Source organism: Cyprinodon variegatus, unplaced genomic scaffold (assembly GCF_000732505.1).
Source record: "Cyprinodon variegatus isolate N-32 unplaced genomic scaffold, C_variegatus-1.0 Scaffold393, whole genome shotgun sequence".
NCBI classification, from domain to species: domain Eukaryota; kingdom Metazoa; phylum Chordata; class Actinopteri; order Cyprinodontiformes; family Cyprinodontidae; genus Cyprinodon; species Cyprinodon variegatus.
In genome coordinates this window covers 512,743-528,775 of record NW_015150846.1, presented here as the reverse complement: position 1 = coordinate 528,775, position 16,033 = coordinate 512,743, and the positions used below count along the sequence as shown (strand labels likewise).

At 38.1% G+C, this 16,033-nt stretch overlaps 1 protein-coding gene across 8 annotated transcripts in view; it reads right to left on the bottom strand.

The window, feature by feature from the left end:
- LOC107092757 (transient receptor potential cation channel subfamily M member 6-like) overlaps window positions 1-16,033 on the bottom strand; it is a 35,799-nt gene that overhangs the window by 5,122 nt on the left and 14,644 nt on the right. For 7 of the 8 annotated variants that reach the window (XR_001481590.1, XR_001481589.1, XM_015387397.1 and 4 more), the window contains exons 9-30: window positions 13,382-13,505; window positions 13,229-13,301; window positions 12,895-12,995; window positions 12,661-12,795; window positions 11,940-11,993; window positions 11,237-11,371; window positions 11,014-11,130; window positions 10,623-10,894; window positions 8,599-8,827; window positions 7,415-7,567; window positions 7,183-7,338; window positions 6,958-7,086; window positions 6,581-6,832; window positions 6,323-6,497; window positions 4,116-4,230; window positions 3,833-4,029; window positions 3,593-3,725; window positions 3,045-3,471; window positions 2,635-2,937; window positions 1,326-1,587; window positions 1,154-1,251; window positions 942-1,044 (exon numbers count right to left, since the gene is read on the bottom strand). Coding sequence is in view for 6 of the 8 variants with exons in the window: in XM_015387397.1 (XP_015242883.1) it covers window positions 942-1,044; window positions 1,154-1,251; window positions 1,326-1,587; window positions 2,635-2,937; window positions 3,045-3,471; window positions 3,593-3,725; window positions 3,833-4,029; window positions 4,116-4,230; window positions 6,323-6,497; window positions 6,581-6,832; window positions 6,958-7,086; window positions 7,183-7,338; window positions 7,415-7,567; window positions 8,599-8,827; window positions 10,623-10,894; window positions 11,014-11,130; window positions 11,237-11,371; window positions 11,940-11,993; window positions 12,661-12,795; window positions 12,895-12,995; window positions 13,229-13,301; window positions 13,382-13,505 (3,743 nt within the window). In the remaining 2 variants the exon portion in view is untranslated. Of the gene's footprint in view, window positions 1-941; window positions 1,045-1,153; window positions 1,252-1,325; window positions 1,588-2,634; window positions 2,938-3,044; window positions 3,472-3,592; window positions 3,726-3,832; window positions 4,030-4,115; window positions 4,231-6,322; window positions 6,498-6,580; window positions 6,833-6,957; window positions 7,087-7,178; window positions 7,339-7,414; window positions 7,568-8,598; window positions 8,828-10,622; window positions 10,895-11,013; window positions 11,131-11,236; window positions 11,372-11,939; window positions 11,994-12,660; window positions 12,796-12,894; window positions 12,996-13,228; window positions 13,302-13,381; window positions 13,506-16,033 lie in introns of those variants that run through there. The other variant, XM_015387400.1, reaches the window with a different exon arrangement.

The window sequence follows — 16,033 nt, the reverse complement described above, 5'->3', positions numbered from 1 at the left end:
CTGGGTATGAATGGCGACAAAGCCATCCTAAAGCACATATCAAGGTGCTCATTCATGAGCCTGGGTCGATATTTATTTTTGATTATGTTCATGGTGGAGAAACCTGCTTCACAGCTGCAGGTTAAGCCAGTTCACCGCAGTTCTTCCAGAAGTCCACACTTCCCCTGCTCATCGTATTCTCCTTCTTTCCCACCACCCGGCCTGCCAAAGGTTAACCTGCTGTGTCTAAAAGTAGCTAGCAGCAGCAACCCAAACTGACACAGCTCAGTGGCTAATTTGTATCACGTGCAGCCTGGTCCCGGGCGTTCCGGAAGGCTTTACCGTATTAACAGGAGAAGCAGCGCAAGAGAAGTTAGACACTGCCGTCGGACAACATGCAGTAATTTATAAATGTTTTAAATCAGGCTGGGTTCGGATTAGCCAGCAGGTGGGTCTGGATCCGGACCGCGGCCCGCTAATCCGTGACCTCTGGTCTAGATGGATCGTCATCAGCTGATGGGTTTCAACCCTTTCCACTCTCAGAAGAGAGACAAGACAGAACTCTGTGTGATTTTCAACCTTTGGATACTGAATGACATCTGTCCTAAACTTAGCCATTATATTCTCCAAGACTGTATCCCTTGTACTTTTGATAATCTTTGTTCAGAACAACTGGATCCATACCAACCCTGCACTGGTTTCTCTGGATCTTATTCTGGGCTATCAGTTATAGGGAAATGCATACACCTCCGTGATTTCTAATTAAAAAAGAAAATTACACACAGGTGGACTACAGTTACTAAATGGGTAACTTCTTTAGAAAATTTGCTGCATTAGACATTATTTAGGCATATCAGACTAAATGGGGCTGGAAACGCATTCTTTACTTCCAAAAGCATGCAGCACTTCAGTGCCAGTTCACAGTGACTCATTATTTTGTGTGGGCAAATGTAGATCCTTACTTAGCTGACTGAGGCTGGCTGAAGCTGACCAACATGTAGCTCCTCCAATAAGCCTTCGACGTTTTTTCCAGAAGGCATCAGACAAGCGGGACTCCAAGGTCTCCTGTTTTCATAAACATTTGAGAGACAGAAACAGATTTTGTGCATGGTCAGCATAATAATCACTCCATCTAGAAGGGGAAATGTGAGTATTGTGTTCATGATCCCATTACTGGATCTGGAGTGCTGTCTTTTATCTTTACGGTCTTCCGGTTGGGGATTTTCCCTCTGCTGTCCATGTCCTGGCAGAAGGCTGGGGACTTTGCCCATTCTGCAGAAACAAATAAACAGGATCCAAAAAACAATATTTAACCCAGGACATAAAAGTTGTACAAGTAATCTTACCTTGGCTTTTACTGCACCGTAAAGGAGCATCATCTCTTGAACCTCTTCTGTCAAACATGAACTCCTTGTTCATAGCATCTTTGAGAGATGGGAAAGATCCCTTTGTTGGACTGAGAGGAGCACCAGAAAAAGCCATGTTCTCCATGCTGGAAGACAGAGACCTGCAGTACCCAAATGGACGCTCTCTGGGTGCACACGTCCACCTGGGACATATCGGGGGTTTCCTCCAATGGCTAGAATGTCTCGATGGAAAACTTGTTTCCTGAGAAAAGGCAGGAGTTATAAAACATTGTGAAAGTCAGGGTCAGACAGTGTTAAATTAACAGGATTTCAATTTTCTCCTTCCCTGCCTCATACTCCTGTCCCTGTCCTTCTGAATATTGCTGCCACTCTCCTATTTCACCTCCTACACTACCCCTTCCAAAGGTGTGAGAATCGTCAGAGTTGCTCAGGCTCCCGTTCTCCCAGACAAACTCAATCATCAATCATCATGACTGACAAATTATGATGACACATATTTCAGAGGATATTTGTAATTACTGGTAAATCATATTTGTCATTAAATGTAAATTCATGATCAGAGTTTTCAGAACAGTTGCTGGAATTATTTCAAACCACTATGTTGCCAGCAGAGTTCTCAGAAGATTGAGATTAAAATAAAAAGTCAAACAGAAAACATTCAGATTTATCTTCCAACTGTATTACATATTCAGTGGGACAAACACGTGATAAATCTCTGTATCGAAGAAAGTACCAAATGGATCCAGAAGATCCAAACGGATCTTCTGGATCCAAAGAGCTGGTAGACAACCACCAGACAGGTCTTCCTCCACGAAAGAGGCAATTTCTTCTATGAATTTATTGTGATAATATTATGACTTTATATTGTTACATTATTCTCTTAATGTTATGACGTTATTCCCTTTAAAAAAAAAATCTATAGCCTAGCCATAGTAATCTATTGAACTGATAATTATGCAGTAATTGTTTACTATTTGAGTTTGTTTATCTCATTCTGCAGAAAAACACTCATACATCCTAACAAAATCGGATCAGCTGACGTTCATTAAAAAACATAATTTACATAAGGAAAGGGACTGATGAGTTTGCCTGGGCGGACAGAAGCCTGAGCAGCTCTATGAAAATTCTCTTACCGGTGGGAGGGGTAACATTATTAACTGGTTGGGGCGGGCCTGCTGGTTTTTCATAAGAAAGGTCATTTTAACATGGCGTGGGGGACTGAGGCCAAACAACTTCCGTCGCAGTTTGACAGTTCTAGTGTTGAACATTTACCACAGGCCACAAATACCTCCATGTGTGGTAGATCTTCCTCTGTTATTTCTTCTTCCTCAGCATCCTCTTCTCCTTCTTCCATCGGAGCTTCCTGCTGACTGGAATACAAATACGGCTCATATGTGCAAGGTTTGTTATGTGGCGTCCCAAAGGCTTTGAGAAAAGTAGGAGACCCGCAACGGGACGACTCAGCAGACTCAGAAGGCGTCTTATTCTTTTGACCACCAAGATAAAAGTGAGGGGAGGAATCATGTGATTCAAGTCTAGAGTCTCTGAACTGTTTCTCATCAAGATCTTCAACAAAGGCCGATGTGGAAACCTGTGGAGAATATGTGTTTACTTAAATTATATGTTTGTGATCATTTTACTCATTTAGAGATAAACAATTAAGTTAGAAAATGTAATTATAGCTTGGGATTTAGGCACCTCTCCTGCAGTTTCCTCTCCATCTTTTCCTTCTCTGCCTCGTCTGACTTCAACGTAGTGCTTCTGGGATGCTTGTCGACTCCCTTCGAGAGTGAAGCCCTTTAGCAAAGAGGGTGGGGTGCTTTTACAGCCTTTGATCATCAGGCGGCGCGGGTTAGAAACGTCCCACTCTCCTCCTCCCCTGTGAGGAAGGGCCCAGCTGTGAGGGAGGACGTGATGGTTTGCTGCAGAGATGCGATGACATTGCGCCAGGCGGGCCTCTTCCTGATGAAGGCTGTCGGAGGCAGAGAGCAGGGTGAGGGTGTCCACAGCCAGCGCAGAGAGGTCCTGAAGCTGCCCGAGCTGACCGTCCAACTCTGACAGGCTGTCTTGGATGAAGTTGACCTTCTCTGACACCTCTCCCACCATTCCACACATCTCATCAGCTCTAGAGGTACAACAACAGATGGTTTTCTAAAGTTACAATGTTATTATACCAACTTACAGTAATGCTGCTAAAAGGTTTCATATTTTTTTTGTTCAAGCATGCACCCCAAAATCCAACAAACCTCTCAGCTGTGGCTCCAATCCTGCTCATTTGAGTACTGTGGAGATCTTTATTCTTCTCATGAAAGTAGACTTCAACACATTTCTCCTCAAACTCATACAGCTTCTTTTTATCCTCAAAACCCAGATAGAGTTCTATTTCAGAAAAGAAAAAATAAATAGAAATGCTTTTGCTGAGCAACATGATGGAGTAAAAAAATAACAGCACAGTTCTGCTCACCACAAATACTTTTGGTACTCACTTAATCCAGAGCGCTTCTCTTCTCCCTCAGCATCTCCACAAAACCTCCTGTAGATCTTTCTCACAGCAAGAGCCATGTGACTGAGGAGGATGAGGGGCGGGGGCAGCCACGGCCTCTCCTGATAGGTCCTTATGTAGCGGTACCGGTTGTACTTCCACAATTTGTTGGAAATTGAGGCCATATCAAAATAGATGTTGCTATTGGAGACGAAGCAACATATATTTACATCAAACCGTTTTTGTCAAGTTGATATTTTCGCTAGACTAAAAGGAGAGGGGCTCACTTGAAAAATGCAATAAGGATGTTGACCATGATGATGTACTGGAAGAACATGTAGACGGCCTGTAGAAGCGGTGATAGAAAATATGCTGGAGGACAGGAATCGTCTTCAGCACACGCTGTGAAGACAGAGACACACCAATGGTACAAAGGTTTGAAACAGTTTCAAAACTGAAAAAATACAAACAAAAAAAACTTCTGGGTGATTAACTAGTTACTGCACTGCATATGACGGTACCTTTACACTAAATAAAAACTCTGATTCTGAAGAAAAATGGTCTTAAACAAGTGTAATCATTCATTTAACAACACTGAATTTAGATTTTTGTGTGAACTTGGACATTTAAAATAAGAAACTAAGTCTTAAAAAGCAGTGTGATGAAATGGTGATAAAGTTCCTAATAGCAAACCGTAACATCCAATACTGAAAACAGCAATAAAGCTAAAGATGTGATATTAAAGTAAACAAAACCTTTACAACCAGGTTAACAATAAAAAGGCTTTATGCATGACTGTGTCACCAACAGAACAAAAAACATGGCTTCCGTCACTGAACTAGATGTGCATATCACAGAAAGACGACCAAATATTTCATCAGCCAAGAAAGTAACCAGAGCATCAATGATCTCTACATGAAACACTGATGAAATGCGTTTACTGTATTTTGTTTGAAATATAAATGATGTTTATTCCATTACCACAGTGATTAAACTTAGCAGCAAATGCCACATCTTAAAATTCTCAATTCAGTTTTGGAGGCAAAAAAGATCAAATATCCACCAAGCATGATGCTATTAAAACAGGGTGTTTCAACATTATGATGCAAAAACAGAAGTAAAAGATTTTTAGAGAAGAAATATGGGAAAAGAAGTGGTTTTAACTTTTTTCTTCTCTTGGAAACCAGAACATTAATTCCAATGAAACCCAGAACCGCAGGCCTGAGAAAGGTTCAGAATAGGATAATTAGAAACAATTAGAAAAATATGGAAAGAAATCTGACTTCCTGGAACTCGCAGCATAGCGAAAAGTCCTTTCAACTAAAGTTTAAATTTTCAACCGAAATAGATGTTTGGCAATAATGCAAAAATAGAATATTAAAACAAAAAAGAAAAAGCAGTTATAAGTAATATTGATCGAGAACAGCAATGAAGGATGAAAGATGTGTGTTTTATGTGCATCATCACATTTATATCAACACACACACAAAAAAAAACCCCAGATAGGCTCTCTGATGCCACCAAATATCACAAGACAGAAGTTTTGAATAGAGCAGAGAGCAGAAAAATGCATTGAAATGTGTTGATTTGACCCCATAAACCCAGAGGGATTTAAAACTAATTTTAGCCTAAAGATATTTTATTTCAGTTATCATCTTTATGCAAAGTTCAAGTTTTTTGTTACAGTGTAAAGGTAATAAATAATGTGGAGTTAGGAAGCCGAGACAGAGGCATTTCTTGCAAGAAAAATGGTTCAAATTTATTTAACATCCTCAGACGGAGAAATAAGGCTCTGACTGAGGCAACCTCAAACATTTATACCTTACAAAATTACACACACACACCCAGGGGAACCAACCCACCCCCTGCATAAAGAACCATCTCACACTTGAACATTTGGAGGAAAAACAACTTGAGTTGATCAAGGCCATTCCCTGTCAGGTTAGTATTTCTTTCACTGGCCAGATGGATCTTCTCCTAAACAACTGTCCTCTCCTTCATGCTGGAAGGAAGCTGTGTAACTCATTCTTATCTCTCATGACCTTTGATTGAGCCTGTGTTGCAGACATACCTCCAACTTTTCTTACTCCACAACAGTAATTTTTTTGTAGTTTAAGAAATGTTGTAAATGCTAATACAAACTTTTTTACATTTATTACCCCCCCTACAGTACTGTAAACCACTAGGGGGGTTTAGACAGCCCTGTTGATGAGGTCATGCTGTAGAGCCATGTGAGCCTAAAGTCTCAGCTAAATATAAAATTCTGATGCAGTAGCAAACGAACAGTTATGCAGTGAACCTTGGATGTAACACAGAGCATTATGTTTTTCTACTAAAATTCACCATAATCTATCATGAATTGTCCATCTAATTTACTACCTTACTGGAAGCGCTCATGAGGAGTGCAGTGCCCAAATGGGCACAAGTGGTTTTTTGTTGGTTTTTTTTGTTTGTTTTTTTTTACATAAAAGCTGTTTTCTAATGATCCACCTACAGTCATGTTCTTGAGCGTAGACTTCTCCAAAGATCATCCAGTAGGGCTGGAAGACTATATCTCGAGCTAGAGACCATGATGGCTCCTGATCTGGGTCCAAGATGGCCTTCCTGGACACGCCGAAGCTCAGGAGTACAATTACCATCATCACCACGATGAAGGACATGTTACTGGTCTGGGTATACACAGGAAAGAAAAAGACAGGGATTTTTCCACTTCATAATGATCTCCTTTGTGGGCAGAAGAGGTCTTACTCACCATCTTGGTGATCATGGTGAGGTAAGGACCAGCGTGCTGATTGACAGCTAGAAGATCCAAAACTCTGACGAACCAGAAGATGATGTCTAAACAGTAAGCAATGCGTCCTGCAGTGTGGTAGGGATCACCAAGCCAACGCATCACCAGCCCAAACAGGAACAGAAGGATGGCAACAAAGTCTGATATGTTCCAGTACTCTGAGAACCAAACCTTCAGCTTCTGCCTCAGCTTCCTCGGTTCAGACATTAATACCTAAAAAGAAGAAAATGTTTTAAAACTGTTTTTTAGTGCAGTGACATTAACTTTCATTGTACTATAGACAGTAATGTAAACACCAACTTACAAAATGCTCTAAAACTCTATGCAGTGTAACTCACCTCTCTGGTTTTCTCAACTCCAGTGGATATAATGTAAGCAATAACCAGCCACTCCAGAACACTTGGCGATTCCTCCATCTTCACCAGGATGACATAGGAGAACAGCATCAGGAAGCACAAGTAGAACATCTAGAGGCAAAAGAATTCAGGGAAAACTGATTTAGATTTGCTCTTTACATTGATCATAAATGTAAATCATACAGAGAAACAATGCACCCAACCTACTGTGTGGAACCAGAATTTGACAACAGGAGCGGTGTAAAAATCATACATCCGTTTGATCCAGGAAAGGCACTGTCTAAATGCATTGGACACCATTTCTGATGCAGAACCGACAGATTTATCCTGAAACGGGAGGCCTCGCTCTGCATCCACACTGTCCTGCAAGGATAAGAGGAGAAATGATGTCATGTGATGAAACATTAGAGAGAGAGGAGTCTAGAAGTTGACATACTACCATCTGATCAGATCCCTTAGGAACTGGCAGTGATTTCACAGGCTCAATCCCAAACAGCGGCGTCTCATGGCTCTGTGGAACGTGGCACATTTCAGCTTTGCTTTTGAACTCCAGGAGCAAGATGGCAGGAGGCAGGAGAAGGCTCAAAATAATCTGAAAGAGAAACAGTAGGTGATTCATGATCCCTGAGCAAATCATAAAATAAAGGAAAAAATTTGGAAGAAAAACAAAGTTATGTGTTTTCATGAAACCAGTTAATTGATATACATTACTGAGGCAAAACCTTTAAGATGAACTCACTGAGACTCCCAGGAATTTGCATAAGTACTTGCTAGTTCAAAGCAGTGGGGAAAAAAAGGGTTTTTAGAATATTTTTTTCAAATTGTTTTAATTCTTGAAAACCTGAATGGCGTGACACGTACCTGCATTTAGCCTTCCTGAGTCAGTACCTTGTATGTCAGTCCCAGCTGTGCACATCTTAACTCAGAACTTTTGATAAAACTGGATTGAGACATTCCATGACCAGCAAATCTAAAGTCTTACCAAAGATGTGCGATTAGATTTATGTCAGGACTGTGGCTGGGTCTAACATAGTTGACTTGTGTACAGTCATCTCAACACGTTTAGAGTTTTCCAGCATTATGCTCCATCATTTATACCATTAAATCCTAATAGCTTCTTTGTCCATAATGGGGGGGTTTCACAGCAAGATGGTGCTGCCACCATCTCACTGACCAGAGTGTCTTCTACAAGTTTTCTGTGTCTTCTATCTGGACTGAGTAATGGCTTTCTTGGTAAAGGAATGGATTTGTGGAGTGTATGATTTACTCATCCAGTGCACAGACTTTTCCAGATGAGATGTGCATCCCTTCATCTTAGGTGAAGGCTGGAATTTTGCATCGTGTAATCCTCAAACTTTTTCATAACTCTATCCCTGACCCGTCTGTTATGTTCCTTAACCTTTACATTTCTGTTTGCTCACCAGCGTTGTCTAACAGGCCTTCAAAGATCAGCTGGATTTATAGGGAGATCAAACTATTAAAAACACATTCTATTTCCCAACGGTAATAGTAAAAGTAATAGCAAGAGAGAGATCCATGCTTGGACCCCACTCTTAATTTTGGGAATTAAAATAAGAAATTTCCAAACACGGAGTGCCTTTTTTCCTTCTCTTGTGTGTTTACCTTCAGAAAGGAGTTTTTTCTCATGTTGAGTGGACCGGTCCAGAGATCTGTGAGCAGAGTCTGAGTGCAGGAGTGCGACACAAATGGCCTATGACACGAAGAGACAGCCAGCTGCAGACATGTGAAATTACTCCATGCCTCCATCTCTGAGGTTAACAGTTTCATGGCCATTTGCTCGTTCTGCTGAAATGCACAATCTAACACGTCCACTGCCAGCTGACCAAACTCCCTGGTGAACATGGAGAGAGGAAAAACAAGCGTATTTGCAGTAAAATAAAACACAGTTCTATAATTTGCACTAGCCCACAAACCAAAATACAGGTCCGTATTAAGACAATAAAATACCTGAAATATTTCAGTTAGTGCGCAATGAATCTAAAATATATGCATGTTCAAGTTTTATCATAACATTATGGAAAATAATGAACTTTATCACAACATGCTAATATTTTGAGAAGGACCTGTAGGTGACAAAAAATTATTACAAAAGGAAGAATTTTTAAAATGCAATATCAATTAAAATATTGGCCATGTTTTACGTGTACAGGATTCTAAATAAAAAACCAAACCAGAGATGACTCATTTGTCCATCAAACAGCAAACTAGTTAAAAGCTTATCTCTTAAAAAAAAAAGGAAAAAAATGAAGAGATGCACCGATCTGTTTAATAATACCTGGGTTGAGTGTATTCGCCAACATCTGATATCGGCCTGATTCAACAATTGAATGAATTGAATAAGGATGCAAAGAAAATTTGGCCACCAAACATTTTCAGCAGAAAATAACAGAAAACTGCATTTTAGGTTTTTGGCTGATAAACATTTAATTTCGAAACAACATGGCCGAAACTTGGGATGATGTTTGTCAAATTTCAGAGCGCATCAGGCAGGCTTTTTGTTTTGGGTTTTGGCTGACAATTTTTCTTTGGGTGCAATCCTAGAATGAACCATATTTCTTTTCATGTGAGTGAAGCCTTTAGCCTCAATGTTTACATTGAGGCTAAAGGCACATGAACACAAACATAAATGTGATCTATATTACTTATGAACAAATAAGCAGCAAAAAGCAAAATAAAAAACTGTGCTGAGTAAACGGGATGGGATCTCCAATATCAGATATCAAAGCACTTATTTTAAATTATTCTAATTAGTCAATATTGGAGCCGATATCAGATCCACGTATCACATCGGTGGATCTTAGGTGTGATCTCCAAAAGACATGACTTGCAATGATATAAAGTTAATGAAACTTTTTGAACCATTGTGATAAAAACTGATTCACTAATCAAGATTTAAATCATTTTTCTCAAACTTTTTGGCATATGACCCCTCAAATAAAAAATAGTGAGTAGCGGAATGGTCTCATGACCAAAACTATTGTTTGGCTGGTTGGGATATGAACATTTCTAAGTAGCCTATTAACCTTAGGTACAAGAAAACAGCATGAACAACTTATGTATTTGCTTTTTCTCTATTTAAGTGATGTTTTATTATCTTTAAACATAATATTCTTAATCATTATTATTTTTATCATTTAGTTTAATTTCAGTAGACAATTTAAGACTCCATACTTTGAGAGGGTAAGCAAGATGATTTGCCAATGAATGAGTATTTTCAATTGTAAACTGAGATAATTAGCTATTATAAACTTGACCTAATATCATGGAGTTGTTTTTGTCTTATCTTAAACATACATTATCTTAATCTACTGTCAAAATGTCTTACTGACCTCTGGAAATAAAGTAAAAATGCATTTATTTCAAGAAAATCGACCTATACATACTTTAATTTTTGCAGTACAGGACCTAAGAATGAGCGCTTTTTCTTAAATCCTAAATTTCATTTGTTTATAAACTCTACTATGAGTTGATCAGCTGATTAAGACTGAATAAAGTAGGGTAACCTTGCCGGATTGATCAGCAATGTGGTTTCCCCCCTTTTTTAAAGCATGCTCTTAAAAATCAACCCTTAGGTCCAGATCATTTTAAATGTTATTTATATTGTAGAATGTTTCTAAACTACTCACATTGAATATGCCTTGAATCGTTCCGCAATAATGTCATCCATGTTGCTCTGCCGCGCCTCAAAGGCCATGGAGCGATAAAGCTTACAGCCCACAATAGCTCTCGCCAGCGCTTCCTCCCCATGTTGCCACAAGAACAGCGCCATCTGCTGGCGTTGCTGGAGTACAGCCCAGACAAACAGGTCATTGAAGTTGAAAGGACAGGGCAGCAGGGTGCCGGTGACACTGGGACTCAACACAACCAAATGAGTGCTCCCAGTTGACACAGTTTGATCCTGGAAACAAAAAATAAATGGCATTTGGGGAAGATAGCAGTCAAGAGAGTCCACCAAAAAGGATTTTCTTATAAAATTAAGCTTATGATGAGTTTTTAAAAGACAGTCAGGTCACCTACTTTACTTCTGTAGGGTTGGGCCGTTCTGAAGAAATGCAGATCCTGGAGACTTCTACTCTTTAAGCTCATCCGTCCTCTTTGATTACTAAAGGAACTAGAGCTGTCCTGTCCACTCTCCTATAAAGAAACATGAAAAAAACTCTTAAACATCTCGCAAAATACAAACATTGTAACATTTTAGCAGGAGAGTAAAAAAAGACATAAACTAAGTTCCTCTGCTCACTCTGCCCTGCATGCGACTGTAAGCAGCTCTGAAGTTTTTCCGAGTGTAGGAGCTTCGATATGCCCCTCCGATGAGGTATTCTATCACCAGGCCCATGTCAATGAGAGACGGGCGGTAACCTATAGGAAGAGAGGTCTACCAACACAAAGTACATAATGAATAAACACGCTGGTCTCGCTGCAAGTAAAATATCACTGACAAGTTTGTTTGTTTCAGCAAATCCAATCTAAAAAGTGAAAATAATATGTTATATAGAAAATAATTGTATCTTTCATAGCACGGCTACAATCATCACTAAAAAAATTCCTAAAAATCTCTACAAAACTTTTTTTTTGGACATTTAATCCCATTACTAATGTCTTTCATTCAAAAGGCATTTGATGATTATTTTGGCTATAAAGTTATATGTATGGATTAAAAATCCTTTTCAATGTTTTGGATTAAAAAAAAAATGTAAATAAACAAATATTCTAAGATGGAAAATTTTGCTTTTTTATTACATTTAAGACATAATAATAGAAATAACAGTAATAAATGTTTTAAATATACGACTGTGCATAATGAATCTATATCAGATTTTTATTTTTTCTTAATACTTATAAAATAAAATGTTCTTTTCGTTAAGATCCAAATGTCTAAACATGCGTCTGGGTATGAGCTGTAAATTTATTTGGTTTATGTGTGTGGTGATATTTTCATTCACCTGTTTTGCATCTTCAACAAGGTGCCGCAAGAAGCGCTGAGTCTGACCCTGCGACTGGAGAGAAACGCTTGTTTGACTTTACTTATAAAAAGGAAAAGAAAATGTGAACTTGGAAAACACAGGAAAAAAATACTTTTAAACAGCAGCGGCTCTCAGGATATTTCTGTTTTCTAATTGGATCAAGAGTTGAGAATAATTAGACTAAAACACATGAAATAAAGAGAGTGGAAAATGAAAGAGTATAAATTATCTGCAAACAGCTTTTTCCACAGTAAAAGCATCAGAAATCAAGATCTGCCTGAACACCATGGATGTAGATGACCTCTAAACTTACTGAGTTACTACTAAAAGAACATCGGATTTGTATAAATAAAGCAGATTTTTTTTTTCTTTTTTTTTTTTTTTTTAAAGACTAAGACTAGAACTATACAGATATATTGTTACTTTGAGTAATTAAAAAAAACACTATTCAGTTTGAGTTAAAAGTTTTGCCGGTAATGTTTCTTTCCCCCCATTTTGATGAGATTGTACACTTTAACCCCAGTTTTGGTTAAAGCATCACAGAAAAAAATGTAATCAACCAAGAACTGCTTTAACACACTCTGCTCAGCAAATACAATGTTATTTGGTTGACATTGACCAACATAATTGCACAATCAAGGAAGCAAAAACAAAAAGAGAATGAGTAAGAAAAAAAAAAAGGAAATAATAGTAGGATTACTGAGTTGTAGAGCTCCTCAAGACGATCCACTGTGAGGAAGCGGCTCATGGTCATGCCGTTGTCGATCAGCAATTTCACAAAACTGACCCGGTCCATCACCAGAGCATCCAGCATTGCTTGTTCCAGGGAGCCCATCTACATAACGCAAATGATATGATGGTAAAAAAAGACAAAGAACGAAGCCTGATTGAGAATTAAATCACAGGAGCAACTCCTGTCCTCAGCGGCTCTTACATGCCAGTGCTGACCATACACCAGGATGTCTTTCTGCGCAATATCAGCTCGATCCCAAGCCAGAGCCAACCTCAGCTGTCCTGATGGACTTGCTTTGGTTCCTGTTTCATTCAGAAAAAAAAAGTTCAAAATAAGCAGAGCCAATTTCTCTGCATTTTTATTTTAATATTTAATCTAGTTTATTGACCTTCTACAAAAGAAATAAACACAATTTAACAAAGATTATCATTTGGTTCCTAAATTATTTAAATGATAAAAGTTGTGATGTGTTACTAAAATAGTGTCCACTTATTTGAGGAGTCAAGACTTTTATGTAGAAGGAGACCAGATGTACCTTTGAGAACAGAGCTCAAAATGGCTGCATCGGTTGACATCTGCTCGTCTGAGTCGGAGTCAAAGATGGTGATCTGTTGGTCGAAGAGACAGCGATGCAGCCATTTGTATCTTACAACACATCAAACCTGTTTTAGTGGGAGGCTTTACTCACAGATTCTCTGTGATCCATGCACTGCTGGAGAAGAGTGTAAAGCTGAGCAGCTTCAGGACTCTCAACTCCAAACGCATCTCCAATCCTACCCAGGAAGTCCTCCTTAATGTCAGATTCCAACTCCCTGAAAGAGGGGTGTGTATTGAAAGGTTATTTACAGTGGATCACAAAAGCCAAGAATACACAGTGAGAAGAAAATGAAATCTTGAACCTATGGCTTTTATTTGTCCTCAGCCTTTTAACGTCAAGTGTATCATTTCTGATATATGGGTGTTTGAGAGCCTTACATCAGTGTGATATCTTTATTTTCTTAAAAAAACAGATTCATGCAATGGAAAAAGCATAATAAACTGCACAGAAATGTCTAATGCATCATAAACGATATAAATCAATTTGTATTTTAAAAACTGATATTTTGTCATTTCTCAGAATGTTAAATGAAGAATTAAATTTTGACTTTTCGGACAAGTATTTCAGCATTTATACCCCCCTTTAAAACAATTAACTTTTTTTTATGTGAAGATGGATGAAACTAAAAGAAAGATGATTCTAGTAGGTTTAGAAAAAAAGACTTGAAAGTTGAGAGGAGGTTCATCAATTGGAGCAGGACAACAACCCCACAGGAAAAGCCGCAATGTTTTTAGAGATGGCACATTCAGTTCAGGGATAAACTCACTGCTGTTTGCACGTACCGTCCATCACATAATGAAGCTCATTTTTAAGATCTAATGTCTAAAGACAAACCAAGTGGCAGATGTAATTGGACAAAAGTATCACCCGACTTCTCAAATAATCTTGATCTTCCTTCCATTTCAGTTTTATGTTCCTTTAAACTATTACATTAAATTCCAGTAAATAAATAAGAAAATAAAAAAAAAACACAGAATTTTAAGTTTAAAAAAGTTAAATATCTTGGAAAAGAACTGAACCTTTTATGGCAGACGTATTCTATTTACATTTCTATTTAAATTGTTCCAATATAAGAACAGTTATATAACATGTACTGTATCTTTTTAAATACTTATGGAGGAAAAGTTAATTGGATTTATTGCTGCAACTAAGTTTTCATCTCTGTATAAAAACACTGACGAGATTTTACATTACGATTAAAATTCTTTTACATCACCACAGCAAAAAAATGTAGATCACTTTTTGTAAGAAATTTTAGTAATTTTTTCTGAAAATAAGTGATTTTTTTCTTGAACTAAACAGTTAAACGAGACACTTTGCCAATGGAATAAGATCATTTACATTTAAAATAAGAAAATAACTGCAGCTTCATATATCAAATGCAATATATCTAAATATTTTACTTTACGGGCAAAAATAATCATTCCATTGGCAGATCATCTTATTTTCCTACACAAATTAAGGGTAAATACACTTATTTAAAGAAAATTTTACTCATCTTCAGAACGTTTTTGCAGTGACTGAGGATTCCATATTCTTCAACTAACTTAAGACATTTCTAGTAGTACATCAGACCATTGATCTATGAAAGAGTCAAACTTTCCCTGATTTTTCCTTCCTTTCCTGTACTGAAGGTCCTGATCTTCAGAAGGTTTATGTCTTAAAGGTGCAAACATGTTTTTACACACAGAGCAGATCTTCAAAGATGCAAAGGGATTTATGTTCGTAATTCATCAGATATGCCAGACATTTTTTGCATGTATAAAATGTAGATCATACTCCAATGTCCTAACTGCATAAATTCATGATTAGAGGATATGCAAATGTAAAGAGTTACCACGTGCACAGCGATTTTCTAAACCTCAAACTCAACTGCAGCCTCAGTTTTTGCATCTTTTTTAGTACCGGTACTTATGAAAATCAGGTGCAAACTGACACCCAAAAATATCTGCAGTCATTGTTGCCAAAAATGAGGCTTTGGGATGATGCCAGAGAATTGAGAGAGATTCTGTGCTCATGCAAACATATTTGGGTAATAAGAAATAACAGTAGAATAAACGCTGATGCAGGCAGGAGCACATTAATAAAGCGAGACGGCAGATGATCCTGATATTTCCTTTTACTTTTGATTATAGCACATTTAGACAGGCCATGAGGATAATATTATTATCTTTCTTATAAGTAACAGTATTGTCTCCATCTGAATGGCTTTAAACCTCATCTTTTCTTTATGGTCACTCTCAAACTGCCTGTAGAACATGCAATCTGCTCATTTTAGTAGTCGGAACCAAATCAGTTCGTACATCTTAACATTTGTGCATCTTTGTAACTCTCCCACAACATGCCTACTTATTACATCTACTAAAAAACAGACCTGTATGTGCAATTCAATCTAATCTTTGAAGATCAGACCCTGTGTTTTAGAGCTAAAAATATTTTCAGTCTCTGTTTAACAAATGTTTTCTATTATGCTCTTTGTTTTGATTCTAAATTTAGAAATAGGCTGAAGAGAGACTTCAGCTTAATGATACATTATCTCTTAACTTTTTATTCATAACTTCTAGCTTCTAGCTCTAACTTCATATCTGAAATGCATCTGGAGATCTGGGAGGCTTCTTGCTGTCTGCTGACATTCAAATAATGGAGGTCTATGGTGCCCAAGGCAGAAAGGTCCATAAAAGTCCACAAAAAACGTGTCAATATTCCTCCATACTGCTCGTCCAATGCTCTGCTCATGCCCTG